This window comes from Phyllopteryx taeniolatus, chromosome 17 (genome assembly GCF_024500385.1).
Source record: "Phyllopteryx taeniolatus isolate TA_2022b chromosome 17, UOR_Ptae_1.2, whole genome shotgun sequence".
NCBI lineage: Eukaryota > Metazoa > Chordata > Actinopteri > Syngnathiformes > Syngnathidae > Phyllopteryx > Phyllopteryx taeniolatus.
The window spans coordinates 6,441,575-6,465,206 of record NC_084518.1 but is presented as its reverse complement, the minus strand read 5'-3'; the positions used below and the strand labels follow the sequence as shown (position 1 = coordinate 6,465,206).

The following is a 23,632-nucleotide window of genomic DNA, read 5'->3' as shown; positions in this document are numbered from 1 at the left end:
CTCATCAGAAGGAGAAAACAAGGAGTGTGCGGCTGGGGGGGGAGGGAGTAGAGAAGAGAATAGAATAGAATAGAGGAATAAAAGATGGAGGGAACACTGGATACAGGGCCCAGATAGATGGATGGATGATGATGCGGAACAAGAATCACAATCAGGGCCCGGGCATGGTGAAATGAGTAACGGACTGAGGATTACCTGCAGTGGATGTGACGCTTCAGTTTGTTGATAGGACCTTGTCAGGCAAGAATAGGCGGTGTCTCAGGCTCCCTTGATTGCAAATCTCACTGATGAACAGATGCCACATTCAATCCAGTGAATAGAGGCAATACTAAAAAGTGAGGGGAATAGAGATGGCTTTAAGCTCTGTCCGTAACCCTGCCCTCACCCGTTTGCCCACAGACACCCTTATCTGTCCTCCCACAACCCCTTGTTTTCCCATCAATAGGCAGCCAGCCCAGCTCACGCAGCGCCTGCGCACCAAACATCCTCTGACGACATCAGCTCAGCCCCTCCCTCCGGTCTTTCCTCACCACCATCTCTCTCCCTTTGTCACCTCCTCAATGCAAGCTTTCATGCCCAAGTATTCATGGAGAGGGAGGCTTGGGGGAAGGGGATGTTTCTGCATGTCAAGGTAACACACCGTCCAGCTGCCAAGCTTAGACACAAAAAATAAGGATATTATTACTTCATCTGTTCTATTATGTTACTTACCCACATTCATTTTTCCTTCTGAAAAATTACATTACAAAAGCGAGGTGCCATGCATGCAAAGGTTTAATAGTCTCTATCCAGCCTGTGATTGCTCAATTCAAAATCAACTTCAAATTTGCAGAATACTTTTATACTCTTTCAAATCCATATTTCTCCATGTCACTTTCTTACATACCTTATATTTGAATTCCATTTTTAAGGATAAATAATCAGCTCCAAGAAATAAAAATATGTCCAAAATATGAATGAAAAGGCATGATGAGAGGTCATTTCAAAGAGGTCAGGACACAGATGTAAATTGTGAATAAGGAGATGTGATTCTTGCGAGTTCCAAGTTCAAATTTTAAGGAAGAGCAAATGTTGGGAGGGTACACTATTTGCTTGTGGCAATATGTTAGGACTTAATTTCAAATCTGCTTGATCTCTGGTTTCAATCTGTGGTTGGGGTTCAATCCTGTTGACGAATCCTCTGCTAAATAGCAACACACGCACACACACACACAATTAGCACCAAAAAGAACATCCAGCCCTCTGATAGGAGCAGATTTTATGGAATATGATTTTATGGATTTAGAGTCTTCAATCATCCTACCATGCATGTTTTTGGAATGTGGGAAGAAACCGTAGTACCTGGAGAAAACCCACGCAGGAATGGGGAGATCATGCAAACTCCGCCCAGGCGGGGCCAGGATTTGAACCCGAGTCCTCAGAACTGTGAAGCAGATATGCTAACCGGTGGTCCACCCTATGTCAGACTACTGCTATAAAATCATGCCGTGTCTCGTTCAGAACACGGGCAACTGGCACTATCAACCTATCCTGTCTTTTACAACTGTTGGGCTAATCTTGTTTAATCAAGCTGTTGGGGAAGGCGGGACAGGAAAAGGTGTCAACGCTACCGGATATAAGCGTTACCATAGTGTCAACAACAACAATCATGGAGGAAGAGACACTAGTTTTGATTGCAGCAATGTTTTGTGTTGAAAGAAAGAACAAAAAGAAGAAAAAAAACCTGGTGCTGTCCCTGGGTGCTCCAACAGGACAGTTTGGCCTGTCTATTCTTAAGGAGAGCTTGAGGGAATGTTCACGTACTTTCAATTCTGCTCGCAAGCAGGCAACATAGCGTTATGTAGCTAGCTAGTGCTAGCACTAACGTTTGCACGTAAACATTATGCCAGTGTTCCGTTGATTGAAATGTTAACAACGGCAAACAAAGGAAGTGAGGCACCGTTGCGAGATGAAATCCTATTGGTCGACGTCAATGTGCTATTTCGCAGGGTTTTCATTGATATGTCAGACTACACAGAAGATTACTAAAACATCAAACATGCTAGACTTCATTTTGGCATCGTAAGGGCTTCTGCAACGCCAAATCGTTGAAGTTAGAGATGTTTCACCTTCAATTCAAAAGATTTCTTCAGTTATTTCAGTTATATCTTGAGTATACTAGGTGAGCTTATGTAAAGATTGGTTGCTCCCGTTTTCCTACATCGGGACTAACCATGTACCAAATGCCATTATCTTTATGCCTTCCCTGCATTTGCCTTTTAAAATAACAAAGCTCACGAAAAGACTGAATGTGTATACTTTTAATTAAAACACACAAATATCAGCACATAATTACACAAATCCTTAGAATTTTGTACAATTGCATGCTTGAAAACTCACACATAACAAATGTGAAGTCATTCATGCTAAAACCTGTAAAAATATAGTATAACTAAGTTTAAAAATAGTCTTATGACAATGCATTCAAGATTTATCTTCCACTGTGTCTACGACATATTTGTCAACCATAATAGGGATACATAATTTGTCCTTGGATTTTCACACATTCAAGGGTTCCGGTTACAACATTGTGTTTGAAGGCATCTGAGGATAGAGTGTCATGTTGACTTCCTGAGGCAAATTTGATTAATGATATTCACCTATATTAAATAATTACACTGTATTTTGAAATATGTTCATTTGTCATCGGAAAAGTTCATCAAACTTAAAGCCTCCGCCAGCGAAATGCGGCTTGCTGATGAGTTGAGGCAGCACCAACCGTTCCCCCTTGGTTTTGGACTTGTCACTGAGATGAGACAGAGCAAATACATTACATTGCGGGTAACTTTAGGTATCCATGTGGCTCAAGCTCATTAGAATTACATAATCATCCAAAATTTTCCATTAGGTGTGCTTTCGCTCTTTTTCTCGCGTAATCAAGGGAGGACTGCCAATTGTTCCCAGAATACAAACCAAACAGATTAACACTTGTCTGTTTTGTTAAGGCATGGTGATGTGATTTAGTTGAGCTGAGATCAGAATAACCAAGCATGTTCTATCTTGCAGAGATCATTTATCATTTTCCAGATCCAAATCCCAACTGATGATATCTGGTCCAAGACCAGTTTGCATTCTACCAAACAACTGTCCTGACTGCTAATCAACGGGACTACACACAAATACAAAAGTTTTTTTTTTTATAAATACAGTACCTGTGGTGAGTATTTGGATTACTGCAGTGCTTTCTACATGGGGGTCCTCGGTTCATGCAAGTCAGAACATACCCTAGTCCATCACAAACCTACACTAAACTACCAGAGACAAATTCCTTGTGTGTTTCTTTGGACATAATGGGCAAAATAAAGCTTATTCTGATTCTGATATTCATAATTAAAGTAAATACTGTATTTTATGTAAAACAGTTTTAGGCCATCAATTTAAAACTAGCAAATTAAAAACAGTCATCGCGGCAGTAACTCAGCGTGCTTTCTTGTCCCTGTGACGACATATTCTAATGCCGCTGTGCAAAGTCATTCATTGTGCGCTGTTTTTATCCCCGAAATGTTGTATGTCGGGACCGTAAACCGAGGACTCATAGCACTGTATATGGCACTTGAGCCACTCATTCTTCTTGCAATTAAATCAAATGTAACACAGGCCACTTAATGGAGCTTACCTTTGTAACTTCTTCTGATTGAAGTACTTCTTCTTGAGGTCTGCAAGCTCATTGATCAACTGTTGATTGTCGCTTTTGTACTCATTCATCTTTAAGTCTAGCACTCTCACCTCTGCAGTCAGTGCCTGTGGAATCAAAACACTGATTTGTAAAACCTACTGTGGTAGTTTTGGTACTACTAGCTACTAGTTGTGGTATTAATGATAAACTATATTGCCAAAAGTATTCGCTCACCTCCCTTTGACTCAGGTTTGACTTTAAGTGACATCCCATTCTTAATCCATAGGGTTTAATATGACATCGGTGCCCCTTCTGCCGTCATAACAGCGTAAATTCTTCTAGGAGGGTTTTACACAAGGTTTAGGAATGTGTTTGTGGGAATTTATGACCATTTCTCCAGAAGTGCATTTGTGAGGTTACACACATGGACGAGAAGGCTTGGCTCTTAGTCTCCGCTCTAATTCATTCAAGTGTTCTATAGGGTTGAGGTCAGGATTGTGCAGGCTAGTCAAGTCCATCTAACATCAAACTTTCTCATCTGTTTCATTATAAACCTTGATTTTTGCACTGATGCACACTCATGTTGGAACAGGAAGGGGCCCTCTCCAAACTGTTCCCACAAAAATGTCGAAAACATTAGCCCCTGAGCTCCATTGAAATGAACTCTGAATGCTTCAGTATATCGTGAGATTTTGAACAGTAAAACAGTTTGGTGATTATCCCTTCCTGTTCCAAAATGTCTATGCACCAGTGCACAAAACAAGGTCCGTAAAGACATGGATTAGAGAATTTGGTATGGATGAACTTGACTGGCCTGCACAGAATCCTGCCCTCAACCTGCTAGAACACCGTTGGGTTGATTTCGAGTGGACAGTGAGCCAGGACTTCTCGTCCAATATCGGTGTGTGACCTCACAAATATGTTCCTGGAAGAACGGGCATAAATTCCACTAAACTCACTTCTAAACCTTGTTGAAAGCCTTCCCACAAGAGTTGAATCTTGTATAGCTGCAAAAGGTAGACCAACATCGTATTAAACCATATGGATTCAGAACAGTGAGTGAGAGTGAATACATTTGGCAATATAGTGTACACAGTGATGGTCGTAATGAGTTACTAAAGTGTTATTCTAATATGACCCCTTTTTTGAGTAACTAACACAGTTGCCAACGTTACCTTGAAAAAGTGACGTAGTTACTTTACTGATTACTTCATCTTAAAAGTAACTAAGTTAGATTACAAGTAATGTTTTAGTTACTTTCAGCAGCTGCCAAGTGGCAGGAATATCACTTATCCACAGTACAAAAAGAGCATTAGCTTAGCCATACCCATTATTTAGGTAATATACGCCACAGAAGTTACAGAATAATGTCATCTACATGAACCAATAGCGTAAATATTAGTGTAGTTGAAGCCACATTAAATGGGCTAGTTAGTGCAGACTTCACATGCCACATACATACATACATACATACATTTTCCATACTGCTTATCCTCACTAGGGTCATGGGCATGCTTGCACCTATCCCAGCTGACTCTGGGTGAGAGGCAGGGTACACCCTGAACTGGTCGCCAGTCAATCGCAGGCCACATATAAACAAACAACCACATTCACACCTACGGGCAATTTAGAGTCTTCAATTAACCTATCATGCATGTTTTTGGGAATTTGGGAGGAAACCGGAGTACCCGGAGAAAACCCACACAGGCACAGGGAGAACATACAAACTCCAAACAGGTGAGGCCGGATTTGAATCCAGGTCCTCAGAACTGTGAGCCAGTGCTAACCAGTCGTCCACCATGCCATCCCAAATACAGTAAGTATGGAAACAAGAACACCATTGTCAAGTACACTTCTCTAGACTCTTAACTGATAGATACAGTAGATAGACTAGCAACCCTGCACATTGTTTGAGTTCTGTGGTCTCCGATTGTGTGGGGGTCTATGAAGGCAACTGTGTGTGTGTGGATGTGTGTGTGTGTGTACGTGCATGTGTGCGTGTACGTAAATGTGAAGGGGAGTGGTGGTTAGATGTTGACCTTGAAGGGCCACACTTACTATTCAAATGCTTTCACACTCTCATAACATTACTCAAACACTCTCATAAATACTAGTCAAACCCTCTCATAAACACTAGTCAAATCCTCTCATACACACGAGTGAAAGTCTTGCTCTAATAAACACTACTCAAACCCTCTCATAAACACTAGTCAAATCCTCTCATATGCACAAGTGAAAGTCTTGCTCTCATAAACACTACTCAAACTCTCTCATAAATGCTACTCAAATACTCATACGCACGAGTTTTGCTCTCATGAAGACTACTCGAACGCTCTCATAAACACTACTCAAACCCTCTCATAAACATGAGTTTTGCTCACATGAACACTACTTAAAGCCATTCACGCAAGCATGTCACTGGCATTCACTGGTTCATGTCAATCATGCTCACACACGTCGATTATGCTCACACGTGAAAAGTCTCAATCTTTTATGAGGTAGTTCAATTCAAAAAATGAAATTATAGAGATACACTGCACACACTCAGAGTGACGTATTTCATATTTAAAATATGTATAATTTTGATGATTATAGCACATAACAAATAAAAAAAATTCCCCACATTGAGGAACTAAAATATAACGTCAAACGAAATAGTTAATTAATTCAAGAAATCAAGTGATTTTTTTTTAATGTAGAGCTTAGGCTGGAATTTGCCCTCTGAAAAGTACTTCAGTTTTTAATCACGATGAGTACTGAAGAAAAATGGAATTTTCAACAATATTCTAATTTATTGAGATGTACCTACGTTTAAAAAAGTCATGAAATATTTGACTGAGTGTGTGTAGTCTGTAGTGCATCTGTATGACACGAGTTTCACTACGACAATAAAATTCCTTCATTCCCTTTGGTCACCTCATTAGGTACACCGGCGCAGGGTAGCTTAAATGCGACTATCCGGCCATCCTGTCTGCAACGAACTGTAAACATTTCAGATTGTAACGCAGCGGTGTTGAACACGCCCACTTGTGCTTTAGTCCGAAAGGCACATTTATTCGGCAGCATCCGCGTTCGGTTAATGGCGTCTCGCTCTGGGTAGACGAGCCAGCCTAGCCCTACGTCATACACGACTTCTGATTGGCTGACAATTACCGCATGTCCTACAGCACTTACACATGAAAAGCGACCATACTAAATCAATGGGGTAAAGCGTTATTGTAACACGATAACAAGTATATGACTTATATACATATATATATAATATATATGTATATACTATACAGGCCAGCACGGTTGGCACGGTGGACGACTGATTAGCACATCTGCCTCACAGTTCTGGGGACCGGGGTTCAAATCCCGGCCCCGCCTATGTGGAGTTTGCATGTTCTCCCCGTGCCTGGGTGGGTTTTCTCCTGGCACTCCGGTGTCCTCCCACATCCCAAAAACATGCATGGTAGGTTAATTGGAAAATTGCCCGTAGGTATGAATGTGAGCGCGAATTATAGTTTCTATGTGCCCTGCGATTGGCTGGCCGGTTCAGGGTGTACCCGGCCTCTTGCCCGAAGATAGCTGGGATAGGCGCCAGCACCCCACAACCCTAGTGAGGATAAGCGGTGAAGAAAATGGGTGGATGGATGGATGGATACTCTACAGTATGAAGCTATGTCACATATAGACATATAGATATTGATAGATATAAATTTTGACAAATAGTTCTAGACTTAGATTTAGATTTAGATAACTACAAATCTAGACTTATAAAGATCGCTAGATAGATAGATAGATAGATAGATAGATAGATAGATAGATAGATAGATAGATAGATAGATAGATAGATAGATAGATAGATAGATAGATAGATAGATAGATAGATAGATAGATAGAACCCCAATTCCAATTAAGTTGGGACGGACGTTGTGTTAAACATAAATAAAAACAGAATACAATGATTTGCAAATCATGTTCAACCTATATTTAATTGAATACACTACAAATACAAGATATTTAATGTTCAAACTGATAAACTTATTGTTTATAGCAAATAATCATTAACTTTGAATTTTATGGCTGCAACGCGTTCCAAAAAAGCTGGGACAGGTGGCAAAAAAGACTGAGAAAGTTGAGGAATGTTCATCAAGCAGCTGTCTGGAACATCCCACAGGTGCTAATTGGGAACAGGTGGGTGCCATGATTGGGTATAAAAGGAGCTTCCCTGAATTGCTCAGTCATTCACAAGCAAAGATGGCGCGAGGTTCACCTCTCTGTGAATAAGTGCGTGAGAAAATCGTCGAACAGTTTAAGGACAATGTTCCTCAACGTGCAATTGCAAGGAATTTGGGGATTTCATCATCTACGGTCCATAATATCATCAAAAGGTTCAGAGAATCTGGAGAAATCACTGCATGTAAGCGGCAAGGCTGAAGACCAACATTGAATGCCTGTGACCTTCGATCCCTAAGGCAGCACTGCATCAAAAAACGACTTCAATGTGTAAAGGATATCACCACATGGGCTCAGGAACACTTCAGAATCAGAATCAGAATCATCTTTATTTGCCAAGTATGTCCAAAAAACACACAAGGAATTTGTCTCCGGTATTTGGAGCCGCACATCTGTGAAGGCAACATTAATGCTGAAAGGTACATACAGGTTTTGGAGAAACATATGCTGCCATCCAAGCAACATCTTTTTCATGGACGCCCCTGCTTATTTTAGCAAGACAATGCCAAACCACATTCTGCACGTGTTACAACAGCATGGCTTCGTAGTAAAAGAGTGCGGGTACTAGACTGGCCTGCCTGCAGTCCAGACCTGTCCCCCATTAAAAATGTGTGGCGCATTATGAAGCGTAAAATACGACAATGGAGACCCCGGACTGTTGAACAGCTGAAGCTGTAGCTGGGAAATAATTCCACCTACAAAGCTTCAGCAATTAGTGTCCTCAGTTCCCAAACGCTTATTGAATGTTGTTAAAAGAAAAGGTAATGTAACACAGTGGTAAACATGACCCTGTCCCAGCTTTTTTGGAACGTGTTGCAGCCATAAAACTCTGGGTTGATGATTATTTGCTAAAAAGAATAAAGTTTATCAGTTTGAACATTAAATATCTTGTCTTTGTAATGTATTCAATTAAACCAGTGCTAACCAGTCATTCACTGTGCCGCATTTAATTAATATTTATATGTTTTATAGTCACTGATGGGGTAGTGGTACACTCGCCTGACTGGTACGAATGACAGTGTGAATGTGAGTGTGAATGGTTGTCTGTGTCTATATGTGCCCTGCGACTGACTGGCGACCAGTTCAGGGTGTAGTCCGCCTTTCCCCGAAGTCAGCTGAGATAGGCTCCAACACCCGTGACCCTAACCAGGATAAGCGGTTTTGAAAATGGATGGATGGCATCCCGGGTGATTTAAAAATAACTCCCTATTTTTAAGTACTTGTGATTTATTTCTGAACTATAATTCTTACAAGAACTGAACATGAATAGAAAGTGTATTGCATGGAGTTTTATTTAAAATTCGATATGGGCGCCAGCATGCGCCACCAGTTTCTCAAGCCGCCTGGGAACTGCATTAACTGATTTCACAAGGAACTCTTGTGGGATGGAAGACATGAGTTCTCGTATTCACCCTTCAGGTTCTTCCAAAGTTGTTGGTTTGGTAGGATAGACTTGCTCCTTTAATCATGGAACATACACAAAAGAATTGAGAAAAATATTAAAACATATGAACATAAGTATTTTAAAATAGGGAGTTACTCACCCTGTATATTATATCCTGCATTTATAGATTTTAATATCCATAAAATCCATATTTATTTATCAAATAAAATTTAATAAACAGGTACATTGAACCTTTCTAAGAGGACTAGGGGGCTGATCAAAATTTTTGCACCTTCAAAGCCAATCGTCAAGGGAGGGGAAGGGGGGGGGCCTTAGTATATTGCCTCTTCAAAACTGTTCGATAGTACGTTTTCATTTATTCTATCAAGATGCTATGCTATGACTAACTTTGTCTCACTTTATTTCTCAACTGACATTAAACAGACCTGTCACAAGTCAGAATTTGGATCCAGTAGTGCTGCAATTAGTAATCGAGTATTCTACTGACGATTCTATCGGAATAATCAAGAATCAGGATTAAAATTATAATTTTTTTGGTTAAAGACAAAATGAGACGTTTCACTTACTCATGAAAGACCAGTTGGTTTCCTTTTTTAGATAATCAACAGTATTTTGTCGCCCAATGGAGCCGAAGACTGGAAGGTGCTCGATGCAAAAAGCAGAAGGGGCATTCTGAATCATATTTATCGATTTAACTGCTTTATATCTGCTATATGATCACTTCGAAATGGCAGATGTGGTTTGTCAAGTGGTTCTAGACTTAAATAATATTTTTAACATCTTTGTCCTGTGAACTTAAGTCCCTCCCCCGAACGAATCACTCTTCAGTTCTTCAGTACATTCAGTTCAATTAAGTCCCTCCCCCACCTGCACCGACTGCTCTTTGGTCATTCGCCAAAGTGAGTGACAACGCTGGCGAATCGCAAATCACATGGCAGTATGTTTAATGAAGTCCTGCCCCCGCCTGCACGCTGGCTGCTCATTGGTCATTCGCCGAAGAGTCAGAAGTGAGTGACAGAACGCTTCAGCAGCTCCGTTCCCGCTCCCAGCCGACTTGCACGCCTCACGTGCGGCGGCCCTGCTCAAAGAACGAATCATTTCATAAACTAATTCAGGTCAGTTTGTTCACTAAAAAGAATTCGTTCTGAACGAAACTTTCGCAAACCAAACAACACGACTGTATAAATGACCAATATAGACGTAAAAAGTGAAAGTACAAATTTTGGTTTCTCAGTGCTTTGGTCAATGTAGCAAGTCTTTTCAAGTCAGTGGGTTCAAGTCCAAGTGAAGTCACAAGTCATTGCTGTTCAAGTCCAAGTCGAGTTGCAAGTCTTGTAACATTTTGTCAAGTCGAGTCTAAAGTCATCAAATTCATGACTCAAACCAAGTCATGTGACTTGAGTCCACACCTCTGCTATTTTGTCAATAAAAAAGTAGCAACAATCAAATGCACTTTTTAGTAAGGAAAATAACAAAAATAGTGTGGCGACAGTGAACCCGTGCAGTTCTTTGCACTTTTACATTTACATCTTCACTGTGGATTGTATGATAAGCAATAACCTTCCAGTCAGTTTCTTCAAACCTTTTGAAAGGAACCAATCTGTGTGGACAGAGGGGCTGCTGCTTCTTGAAGTCATTATCCACAAACGATTGCTTGTTAAGAGTCATTGTAACTACTATTAGTTTGATGAAATAATGAATCTGATTACATCTGTGGATACAGTAACACGTTACATTGCTTAGTACTCAAAATGGCGGCCACTTTGGAGTAATGCGTTACAAGCATCACTGGTAACTTGTAACCTAATTCTTTAGTATCTCTAGACAAGTAATCAGATTAACTCAAAGTGCGTTTACTATTGTGCGCAAGAGTCGCACAAGACTAACAAGGCTCTTTTGGCTTGCAGAAGAAGCTTTAATGAGCAACAGCAATTTATACAGGTGGCAAGCCACAAAGTAAGTTCCATTGTAGCAAAAGTGACTGAGAGGGGATTGTACATCATACAACACAACGTTCGGGTTTCATGAAATAAAAATGCTGGGAACAACACTAACACTATTTTGGTCATTTTCCTTTGTAAAAAGTGTTAGGAAGGTTATAAATATTCACAGTTAATGATTTTTGTTGCTTGTTTATTTCCACATTAAGAGCGGAGTTATGCTGTAATATTTACTTGCCATGTAATGTAATGCTCTTTTGATTTTTACTCAAGTAATATTTATCCACTTTGGATTAAGATATATTACTGCCACACAGCAGCTATTGAATGTAACTAATAAAGTAACTTGTAATCGACTACAACTTTATTTTTTAAATCAAATAATCCATAAAGTAATTTTTTTTTTCAAGGTAACTGTGGCAACACTGATGATACATGTGTCATTGATGGCAGGCAAGTACAAGAAAAACACATTGGTACCATTAGCTTTTTGGTCCTTTCCCTTAATGTCCATTGGCAATGCTGAAGCTGCTCAAGTGCCTCTGGACCTGGCTGCCGAGCCAAAATTTGTTGCAGTTCTACATACAGCTTCTCCTTTTCCTAGTTTGACAAAAAGGAAGAAAACTATTTTTATGTGAATGAAACATTTAGCAAAAATACCCCCCCCCCCCAAAAAAAAGAAAAACAGAGTGACTGAATACCGACAGCATATGTCATAATAATCATCCAAAATTCCAGTGATCACTGAATCTCTCAAATGACTATTCTTAAGGTGATGAGCAGTAGTACCTCTGAAGTCATTGCATCTGAACCCAAGTTATTATCTTATTAATCCAATAATATTTGGCACGTTTATAATGGCATAGGCCAATTTGTCAATTTTAGAGACTCATTTATGCAGTAATCCAGAATGATTGTGTAAGTACAGATAAGAGGATAAACTGGTGGGTACAAAAGACCTTATAATTCAACCACTTCAGGGAGACAAAACAATAATGTCACCTGTAATAAGAATTCCTGTTCTTCAAAGTCTTCGGTCTTGTTGATGAGTCTTCTCTGTAACGTGTGTACCTTCTGGATCAGTTCATACTTGCAGGGATCACTGCCCTGTCATTTGAAAATAATAATTTTAAAACATTTTTTAAATGGTTTGTAAAACTTTGGGGATCAAGCGCTAACGTTGAAATGCAGTACATTTCAAACCGCGAAGGTACAATGTACACTGTTATCAAGAAAATAAAGGGAAACCTCTGGAGTTTAAAACAATTTGGAAGGCCGACAACATTTTTGAGGAAAATATGCCGGTAAAATCACCTAAAAAAAAATTCGAATTGCCATCATGCTTGGTATCGGCATATTGCGAGAAAGCTCAGCATACATCACAAGAATTGCTTCCACCAAGCATCTATGGAATGATTGTCCTTTTTTTTCAGTAGTCTCTATATATCATCACAATCCAATGAAAACACATTTTATCGTAAAATGATTCACTTCTTTGCTGCCAGACTTGGCCTTCAAAATACCTACTTCCATACAGAACAGACGAGTGACGACACAACATGGTGAAGATGAAAGTCGATTGCAGTGATTTTGTTTTATTAAACCAAATATCAATAACCAGGATTATGAATGTAATGTCTTCAGAATATGCAATAAAGGTATACTGTACGTACCTCCAGTCGCCTCCATCGGTGAATATTTATGGGGTTTAGCTGTTCCTCGAGGACACCATTCCTTGTCCTTTCTCTAGCCAGTTCTCTTTGCAGGGCAAACAGCTCTCGTCTATAACACACCAAGATAAGATAACCTTTATTAGTCCCACAATGGTTAACGGGAACTGGTTTTCTTTCCTCTAATATGTAGTTTACATGGAATACAGAGCAATGATTACAGTGCAAAAAAAGTGAGTCCATGGTTTGAAACCGTCTAGTGGGCATGTCTGCGATAAGCTATGAGGGGGGTTCGAGGGCCGATGGAGCTGTGGCCCCAGGTCCAAATAAGGGGGGCATCTAAATTCGGTGGTGGGCATTCAATCCTAGTGATTTCTAAATTTAAACAACTGAAACTGTCAGAACCCCCACAACACCGTCGGCGAATGGTTTTCAATCATGAAACTCCATCAGAAACACCCACCCTCCTAGCCCCTGTTGAGAAATGGTTTACGATTGGGAAACGCCACCACCCACCTCCCGTAGACGAATGTGTTCCAATCGTGAAATTCCGTCAGACCACCCCCATTGACAAATAGTTTCCAATAGGGAACTGTTGGCCCCGGAAGTTCTGCTTCTGCTTTATGAATTCCCTGTAGTACCAAGCAGCTGAACAACTATTTGAAGTAACTACAAAAAATTATTTAAGCAATTTTGTCGTTTGATGTTGTTGCATCAGTCATTCATTCATTTTTCTACTGCTGGAGCCGATCCCAGCTGACGTAGGGTAAGAACGTTAGTCTAACAGAGGTTGCTAAGTGACAGTTTTTTAAATTGAAAGAGAGATTGGAAAAGCACATAAGACATTGAGAGAGATTGCTGCAGACCACCATTACATTTTTTTATATACTTATATGCAGTGTATTATTTTGGGAGTGTAGGCATCAACGACTATCAGAGTGGCTAAAACATTCAGTATTGGTCTTTCATAGACTCTCAAAATGATTACTTATTTTCTTACTTTAGCTCATCTGTGTTGGGTACAGTCTTGTCCAAGATATTCTTTTCACGCATGAGCCTCTTGATTTCCAACTTGAGGAGGCGGATATCTTCCATCCGCTGGTTGTGGTGAAAGTCCCTCTTGCTTATGATTGATTGCTGGATCTTGACCTTGTCATACAACAGAGCTCGTTCCTCATTGCGTTGTAGCAGCTGCTTACCCAAGTTGTCCCGTTCTCTGATCACCTAGAAATTTCAGCAACAAAATTCCCTAGTAGTTAACTTGTCTTCGATGTATTTGGGTATTATAATGCAGTACTCTTTTCCAAAATGCGACAAACACCAAATAAAAAACAGATCTTGCCATGGCATTGTATTGTGTACAGACTGTACTCTAGAATGCAAACTGCAATTCCCTTCCAATAAGTGTTATGAGTGCCGTAGGTGTAAGAAAAATTATCACGATCCTTTAGGAGCCCATGACTAACAGATGCCCTAGAAAGTAGTACAGTAATCCCTTGTTTATCACAGAGGTTAAGTGCCAGAAAACCCCTGAAATAGATGAAAACTGCAAAGTAATGGTATTATTTATATACTGTACAGTATACAGTATAAAGTTTCATAGATCCTGCTGGTTCCCAGAATTCTTTGCAGTGCTCTTTTTAACTACAGGTTTTAGAAAATCAAGCTAAACATTGCTCTTTAATACCATTTGTTCCTATCCAGTGTCCATATTGTTATGTGTGTGCATTAGCTATACGACGGGCTAAGGTTGATATGTGTGAATTTCATAAAACTCTGACTGTGGCTTGTGTGTTAAACAGTGACATTCAGGTCATGTTTTTTGATTATTTGGTAAGGCTTCATTTTCTGCATAGGAATCCAATTTGACCTGATGTGAGTTATTGCTGCCACATTAAAATCAAATAGTCAATAAAGCTAACTGAGGAGGGGAGTGACTGTACAACACTGATCTTCAGTATAAAAAAGAAATCTGCGATGCACTCAATCAGCAGAAAGTGAACCGAGATATACCAAGGGATTACTGTATTTTCAATTTGAGGCATTGAAGTTGGTTAGGCCCCAAATCCCTGTCATCACTCTTGATAAATGTTTTTTGTTGTTTGTTTGATTTCTTTGTGGAGCCAAGTTTTACTGAGATTTTTAAAATGTATTTTTTCAGCGATGTACAGTTTCGATGGTTCTAAAGAGCGAATGCAGAAAATTCAGCATTTAGAAGGCAGGGAATGGATTCGCGCGCTGGAGTATGTGTTGATATGGATTGAGTCCTTTTGTTTCTTTAATGTTCATTTAATTAACTTTAATATATATATGGATTTATAGCATTTTAAAAAATAATCTACATATAGTATAGTATATAATAAACTGATTTTATAATCAGCAACATTGTTTTGAGATTTATCAATTATTATTGATGTTCAGACTGAAACAATAAATTGTTTTAAGAGGATAAAATGTATGTTAAAAATTTTCAGGTCAGGGTAAATAGATAATTTCCCCCCAAATGTTAATAATTATATAGATAGCTAATAATTTAATAGATAATTTACAGGATTTTGGAAAAGAACTCTTCCTTTGCAGATTCATCACAATTCACCAGTTGGTTAAAAAGTCATTAGTTTGATTTAAGAAAATAGGTGTGAGCCTTCTATTGAATAATTTCTAAAAGGAATAATATGTTTTAGCAGGAAGCACATTATTTAATTTAAACACCATTAGAGGAGAACTCAGGGGATTAAGAATAAACAGCTCTGGTGCTCTAACAAAAAAATGCAATAGTGAGACTAATTTAGAAAATGTATTCAAATTGCTCGGGAACGCTTTCTTGGGTCATGCTGTGGATTTAAAATCTAATTGAGGAATGCAGCCATATCCAACTGAATATAATAATATCTATAATTAATACCATCATCATAAGAAATATGTCTGCTATTTCTTGTCTCTCATTCATAATTTCCAAGATTAACACTAGTTAATTTCATAGTAATAATAATAAAAACTAACACTATGTATTAGTTTTGTGACTGAAAATCAGAACCAGCAAATGTGAATGTCACAATTGTGAAATAAATTATTATTATTTCAATACCTTAATGATATAATGATTAAAGCGTTATACATCTTATTTATGAATATTATTTTATAGTTTCTTTCCAAAGCCTGACAAAGAAATATAGGGCAATATTTGTGATTATTATCCTAAATAAAATTATTCCTTTTTCAAAGTAGTTGCAAATGTCAGATCTTTTAACCTTTTCACATTCAAGTTACCGTAGTTTACTTTTGCAGTACTTTTATGATGTGGAGCTAGAATGCATGATATGTATTTTTTATTTTTTATTACTTACTTGATCCAATTGTTTTTTCTGTTGCATATTTTCTATTTCTTTGTCAGCAATCATTTTCTGAAGTTTTTCTTGTTCTGCTTTCTGATGCTCAACACGTCGCAATTCTTCGTCCAGTTGCTGAGTTTTCAACTTCAGTTCTGTCTGGAATTCAACACAGTAGGAGCACAGCACAGCATGAACAAACGCTAATCAAAGTATAGTATAAAATTCAACTGAAAAAATGCTCAAGTGCAGAAAAATGCGCTTCCTAAATTAACATCGTGGGCAGGGAAATGGGGGAAACTCCAATTTACAAACAACCAGCGAACAGGTAGCGCTGTGGTACCTTGAGATTATCGTTATCTCGCACTAAGCGCTTGTGGTGCTGCTGATCTTTGTGGATGGTCAACTCCTTTACTTCTATCTCATCCTTCAACTGAGTATTCTGGTTGTTCAGTGCCCTCATCTTTATCTTCAACTGTGCAATGCTGTCCTGGGGTAGAGACATCGCATAAATGAAACAATTGCAGAAATAACAAGTAAAGAAAGAAAGACAGTAATTGACATCTGAGCAAATCAACGTATCGTTTCTGGATGCCCACCACCACCTTTCAAACCAAACTTACGCCACTGTTCATACCTGAGCATCAACAATGCATTTGCTGTATTTGTTCCTTTCAGTTATCATAGAATCCAGTAGGTCCTCTTTCCTTTTGAGCTTGCACTCTTCCTCTGTGACTCTCTTCTTCCAGTTATGGATTGCCATCTCGCTGGTTTCAATTTCATTTATTTTTTGTTGCACCTTTTAAAACAAGAAAATCAGTCAGATGATTTTACTCTTAAGGATCTCAATAATAATATTAAAACAGAAACTGCGGTCCGTACCATGGAATTACTGACTCCGCATATAACAATATGATATTGTCTGATATATGATTACATATGACATAATTTCATTGGTTACATGGTATCTTGTGTTGTAATATAAAATCTATCGTTTTCCCTTTAGAACAGGGGATTTCAAAGTGCAGGGACAAAATATGATATATCACATGGGGCCTAACAGTTTTGCTAGATGTTATTGTCTAAACTTTGCATTGTTTGATATGCTTTGGTTCCCTTTACATTCAACATACCTGAGGCCTGACTTATTGAAGCTTCGCTTGTGCATGCAAAAACGGCTGCAAACTTGAATGCTCACGCAAACAGATGTAGAAGCTTACCTACTAACCAGGCACAGCCAGGATTGTATCTGCCAAATTTTCTGCACAGTTCATTTAGCACGTTTACAGATGATGGAGGCCATTGTGCTGACTGGTAATTTCAAAGCAACAATTTATTCTGCACCCTTCCTAAATTAATTAACTTTCACCCCCAGCCGGTCTTTTCTCTGAGGGACCATTTGACCCTTCTGGTCTGGGAACGTTTAATGGTGCACAAGCGACACCCACTGGCTATTGAGGGATACAGGAACATGTTCTCACCGAATGTTTCTGCTTTAACATTTTAAGAACCTTGCATGAAAGCCCCTTGTGTCTCCCATCACACCAATGTCACTAGTGATTATATTTCTCTGAATTTGAATGTCTGCTGGTTAAATTTGTTTGCAAACCGAATATGCTTGTGTTTATCTCAAAACGAACACAGAAATGTTACACAAACGAACAATAAGTGTTATTACCTACTACATAAGGTTGAAACACTCATTGCACAGATTAAACAGTGCGTGAGTTGGGAATTAATGTTATTTTATTCCACTGGTTTTAAACCACAAATCATCCTAAAATGAAATGTGATTCTAGAGGCATGGTCTGGCTTCAGTTTGGTCAAAGGGACCAGACTCGCTCTCTGAGGCGCATAAAAGGCCGAAGCTCCTTTGACCTGCTCTCTCTCTCTCTCTCGCTCTCTCTCTCTCGCTCTCGCACTCTCGTTTTTCAACTGGCCGAAGATCCAGCTCAGCCCGGGAGCCTCACCTCTCGCCACGAGGTGGCTGAAGTTGAGAGGCACCGCCGTCCTGCCCAGCAGGAAGGACCTGCCAACTCCCCGAAACTACCCTTTTGGGTGTGGGGCAGTTTACGGACAAGGCTCCGTTAGGAAGTAATTGGGGTGTGAGTTTTTCCCTGACCGCGTGGCGAACAATGCCACTGCACCTGAAGTGCGTCTTTTTCTTTTCTTCCTTTGTCATCAAACCATCCCTTGTGAGCACTCTTGTCAACCACTGGGAAGGTCGACCCGCCTGCCTGAATTGGTCTACGCAACATAAGTCCAACATGCTGTTACTAAACAAATTAGTGCGTATTTGGATCAAAGAAATAACAGTCACAGAGATTCACAACTCTCACACTGTCACCTCGCATGCTCATTCCACCCTCACATCACAAGTTACCAATGTTCATCTGTCCTTTGTTTTACTTTTCTTTGCATTGTTCCCCTGTATTCCCCTGTTAGAGTTCATTAGATTTCATTTCATTAAGAATCCCACCGCACCACTTGTCAATAGCAGTGCCTTGCTCATTTTCCCACATCCTGCCCTTTTCTGTCCTCTCTTATCTTCTTCTCTTGATTAGTTATTGGATGTCCTCAACGGGTGTGTCACTCCCCCACCCCCAATCAACAAATGACTGTTGTAATGTTACTTGTGTTCAAATATCTAGACTGTCTCACTGTTGTTCTGCAGTGGTTTTCACGCCTTGTCTCCTTGGTCCACTCTATCCCTCTGTCTGTCCCCTAAAACTATTTTCTGTCTGGCTGCATTTTCAATAAACATCAGAATACTAAAAAATAAATAAAATTAAACATAAGCAGAGGGTGACTCTAAATTGCCCGCAGGTGTGAATGTGAGTGCGAATGGTTGTTTGTTTGTATGTGCCCTGCGATTGGCGGGAAACCAGTTCAGGGTGTACCCCGCCTCCTGCCCGATGATAGCTGGGATAGGCTCCAGCACGCCCACGACCCTAGTGAGGAGAAGCGGCTCAGAAAATGGATGGATGGATAAGCAGAGGTTGTATAACTCCCCCGTTGCACAGCATAACTGTTTCAGCACAAATGCATACAGAGCCACCATTCTGCAAGGCCATGCAGCTAAACAGGACAGGTTTGAAAAAAAAAAGAAGAAATGTTTGGAATTGTTTCCCTTTAATAAATACAATCATAGTTTAGAGTTTAGAAACTACATTTTCTATTTATTTGGGGTGTGTTTGTGAGATATTAAAATTGGTGTGATCTAAAACATTTACCGTAAATTCTCGTGTATAATGCGCATTTCCCCCCCCCCCCCCCCAAAAAAAAATTTGTCAAAAGTCAATAGTACGCATTATACATAGGTATAGGGGCAAATGGAAAAAAACTTTCACATTTTATAAACGTATGCCGCCATTTAGTGGTGATGAAAAAGTTGTACACTTTCATTACAAAATGCCACCGCCACCTAGTGGTTATAAAAAAAGTGTAGCCTACACTTTCATTCCAATATGACAGGGGTACGTATGACCGCATATATGTACAGTACTCATAAGTTTACATACCCTGGCAGAATTTGTGAAATATTGTTTTTTTTAAATATGACTGATGACTGAACAACAACCAAGCATTAATTTATTCATAGTTATGTTTTGTTTAATGATAAAGCTTTGCTGAAATGCTTGACCGTTTAATTTGAATCCCATTAAAATAAAATTCAATGCGTTTCGCCTGGTCCTTCATGTATTCTTTAAAGAATTGTACCCATTTTACAAATTCTGCCTGGGTAATCAAACATATGAGCATAACTGTGTGTTTTCTAATTTACTAAATAAAAGTAGGGCTGTGAATTTCAAAATAAGAGCAAGTAAATTAAAAAATGGATGATGTGTTCAAATAAAGTGCTTAGCTTCAGAATAATTCTTTGAAAAAAACTAACAAAATACAGATAATACTTCATGTTTTGATCATATGGGTCGAAGCAAAATCATGCATTGTAAAAATGCATTATACATAGGTCGAAGGGTTTTCCAGAATTTTTGGTCAACTTTGGGGGTGCGTATTATACATGGGTGCGCATTATACACGAGAAATTACGGTAAGTGTGATAAATATGCAGAAAACAAAATCAGAAACAAGGAAGGGGCTAATATGTTTTCACAGCACTGAATGTGAAATGCACAACCAAGTATATTTTTGGTAAGCTGAGCTGGAGCCTGTAACCTGCCTTTTCCAAAAGGTTGTTGTTGTCGTTGATGAAGCGGTCACGTTCCTTTTCAAGTTCCTGGATGAACTTGCGCTGCTTTTGGGCCTCCAGACAGTAGCAAGTAATCTCTTGTTGTAAAACACTTTTATCGTTCTCAAGCTCCATCACAAGGCACTCCTGTATCTCCGTTGCCTCTGTAGCTTTGGCCACACTCTTTGATTGGGATCACCAAAACATGTAAAAGGGCATGATTAAATGTAGACATAGTTTAAAAGGTTGAGAAGCCAGAAATATATGTGATAAAAAATGAGGTTGATACCTTCGTCAAGAGATCTCGTTCTCTGGTGAGGTCAGAAATTGCTTTCTTGTCAGCTTCAATTTGTTTTTTTGCACCATCAAACTCTGCAGAAGGACCAGTAGGATAGGCAGAGTTTAGTTACAGCCGTAGTTTGTTAATTTGTTCATATAAACAAATCAATGTCTATACACATCGTTTGCAGTGTGAATAGAAATGAGAGACAGGAAAACACAAACAGCTCTTTTATTGGGTTGAAAACAGTTTCTAATTGTCCGGACATCAAGTTCTGTTAGACCGGCTCAAAAGGCCAGGGACTTCACCAGCAACACTCTATGATGGAAAGACGGCACCACAGTGAATTATCCTCTCAAGAGTCCATTGATCCATTTGGAGGAATCAAAAGATGTTTGTGAGCTCAGGGAATTTTTTGAGTTGTAACACATGAGACCGATTTGCCGGTGTTGAAATGTTCAGCTAACCATTTCGAGACCATATGTTTTTTCATCTGTGATTGGCTGGCGACCAGTTCAGGGTGTACACTGCCTCTCGCCCGAAGATGGCTGGAATAGGCTCCAGCACGCCCGCAACCCTTGTGAGGATAAAGCGGTATGGAAAATGAATGGATGGATGGATGTTTTTTCATTATGCATTTGCATCCCTTTTGCTGTAGAAGTTGATGCCTTAGATTTAGAAGTGGCCAACAATCCCCTGTTGATCAGAGGCTTCACCCATGCACCTTTTTCTGGCATCATCTCAGTCCAGCTGAATGCAACTATGACATTGGCAATAGAGAGCTGCTTGCCATTGTTTTCGCGCTACAGGAGTGGAGGCATTGGCTGGAGGATGAGATAGATCATTCCTGGCATGTTGGGCTCTGTTTCTGACCCACTTCAATTTCACAATCATGTACCATCCTATTGTAGGTCTCAAAATATCTAGTCTGATGCCCTGTCTAGTATATTTATTACAGCCTCGGAGTAATCCACTTCGGAGATGACCGTGCCTGTGGCACAAGTTGTAGGGGTGCTCCAGTGGAAGGTCAGAAAAAGGGTGACCAATGCAGTGAAAAACACTGCCTTTAGCCTACTCAGTCTGTCCCCACAATAAGTCCTCTTACCGTTCCTCAGTTGGTCTGCTGCATACATTGCCCATCCCGTCCCATCAATGGTCTCATATTGCTTTGGACTTCATCATTGGTCTTCCTATGTCCCATGGCAACACTGTGGTTATCTGCATGGTTGATCATATCTCCCCTCCCAAAGTTGTCCTTATCCCTGGAGACAGCAAACTTGCTCATCAACCACATTTTCCGCATCTGTGGTATGCCCTTTGACTTTGTGTCCAACAGGGAAGCCTCAATTCATCTAACAGGTTTAGAGGGCTTTCTGTAAGGCGATGGCTATGCCCTGTCCGACTCCTGATTGGTTGACTTTGTGGCACTTTGTCACGCTCTGCCATGTTGAGTGAGTGTAAAGACAGAGATGACCACACAGTGAATTTGAGGGAAAAAAAGAGAGAGAAATGAAGAGAAAGAGAGAGAGCGAGAGAGAGAGAGAGAGACAAATGTATGAGTGAGTAGGGAGCTGGCTGGGCCATTCAAGAACAGTCACAGAGTTGTTCTGAAGCCACTTCTTCGTTATTTTAGCTGTGTGCTTTGGGTCATTGTCTTGTTGGAAGGTGAACCTTCGGCCTAGTCTGAGGTCCTGAGTACTCTGGAGAAGGTTTTCATCCATGATATCTCTGTACTTGGCCGCATTCATCTTTCCTTTGATTGCACCATGCTTTTTTGCACACTTTGACCAATCTGTGGTCACTTCCAATGTTAAATTTGTTTAGTGTGGTGCAATCCGTAAATACCCCTTTGTTGTTGGACAACTATGATGCTAGTGTTAGTTCTTTGGGGTTTATCCATGTCCACTTTCTGTTCCATTTCTTGTTAAAGAACGAATTGATAGTATTAGCCTTCTTGTTCAGCAAATTCTACTAAGCGTTCTCCTCTTTCGTCTCGATCCCATTCCGTAGGATACAGTTGATTTCTCGCCAAGGCCAATCCTGGCCCCATGACTATTCAAAATTTGTGCTTCGATTGACTATAAAGACGGTATAAATCCTCGTAAAATGTAAATGATGGTCGGCACATATATTTTGTATGTGCATCAATTGAAGCGAGTAACGCTTTATAATAGAGATGGTACATGTGGCGATTGTATCGGAAACACTTTTGACGCTGGTAACGTAATTGGCGATAAGTTTATTAATACTGATACCAACTCCACCATTGCGTCCATTTTCTGATCCTCTGTAATAAAATAGATGGCCATTATCGAATAAACATAACTTAATCTTTCCAACGTATTTCACCAAGTCCAATTACATCTAGCTCATGTTGTAGCTCTTCTTATCGAGAATCGGCCTTTAGCGTTCGCACGTTGAGCGTCCCAAAAATAAGATTTCATGCGTTATGTATTTTTTGCTTCTTTCTTGCTACTTCGAAAGATTGTCCTTTGGCTTGACTTCAAATGTTTATAGACGTAACCGTATTCTGGTCTAGCATAACCAAGTCCGTTGTCCGGAAGCAGCCATAATTAACCCGGTGATTCTTAGCATACTCTACCACCAAGCTTGTCCGCCCGCTGCCATAGGCTGAGGCTCTTTGGCCTTTGGGGAATGAGTGGCGTGTTTATTGTTGTACTGCCACGAAGAAGGAATAGGCCCTAATCTGCCACGCTGGCCCAATGCGTGTTGGCAGATTGCCCAAACTTAGTCCCGTAGTTTTACCTACAGTTAAGCCCCTAAGCGACGACAACGCGTTGGGCATATAGGGCAGTGGTCCCCAACCACCGGTCAGCGGACCCGTACCGGGGTGTGAGGCCTTTGTTACCGGGCCCCAGAGAAAGAATGACCAATTTATATCATTTCTGTTGTATTGCGAATCGCGTCTCAATGTGTTTT

At 39.9% G+C, this 23,632-nt stretch overlaps 2 protein-coding genes across 3 annotated transcripts in view; both read right to left on the bottom strand.

Moving 5' to 3' along the window:
- fez1 (fasciculation and elongation protein zeta 1 (zygin I)) overlaps positions 1-477 on the bottom strand; it is a 68,128-nt gene extending 67,651 nt beyond the window's left edge. The window contains exon 1 of one of the 2 annotated variants that reach the window (XM_061751044.1): positions 196-477. The gene's annotated coding sequence lies outside the window, so the exon portion shown is untranslated. The remainder of the gene's footprint in view (positions 1-195) is intronic. The other variant, XM_061751045.1, reaches the window with a different exon arrangement.
- A 1,857-nt stretch (positions 478-2,334) lies between these two features.
- Positions 2,335-23,632, bottom strand: part of cfap58 (cilia and flagella associated protein 58) — a 32,901-nt gene continuing 11,603 nt past the window's right edge. The window contains exons 8-18 of the mRNA XM_061752825.1: positions 20,702-20,784; positions 20,404-20,595; positions 16,858-17,019; positions 16,564-16,710; positions 16,239-16,379; positions 13,892-14,115; positions 12,895-13,003; positions 12,224-12,328; positions 11,702-11,821; positions 3,656-3,780; positions 2,335-2,785 (exon numbers count right to left, since the gene is read on the bottom strand). Of these exons, the coding sequence (XP_061608809.1) occupies positions 2,683-2,785; positions 3,656-3,780; positions 11,702-11,821; positions 12,224-12,328; positions 12,895-13,003; positions 13,892-14,115; positions 16,239-16,379; positions 16,564-16,710; positions 16,858-17,019; positions 20,404-20,595; positions 20,702-20,784 (1,511 nt within the window). The 3' untranslated portion in view covers positions 2,335-2,682. The remainder of the gene's footprint in view (positions 2,786-3,655; positions 3,781-11,701; positions 11,822-12,223; positions 12,329-12,894; positions 13,004-13,891; positions 14,116-16,238; positions 16,380-16,563; positions 16,711-16,857; positions 17,020-20,403; positions 20,596-20,701; positions 20,785-23,632) is intronic.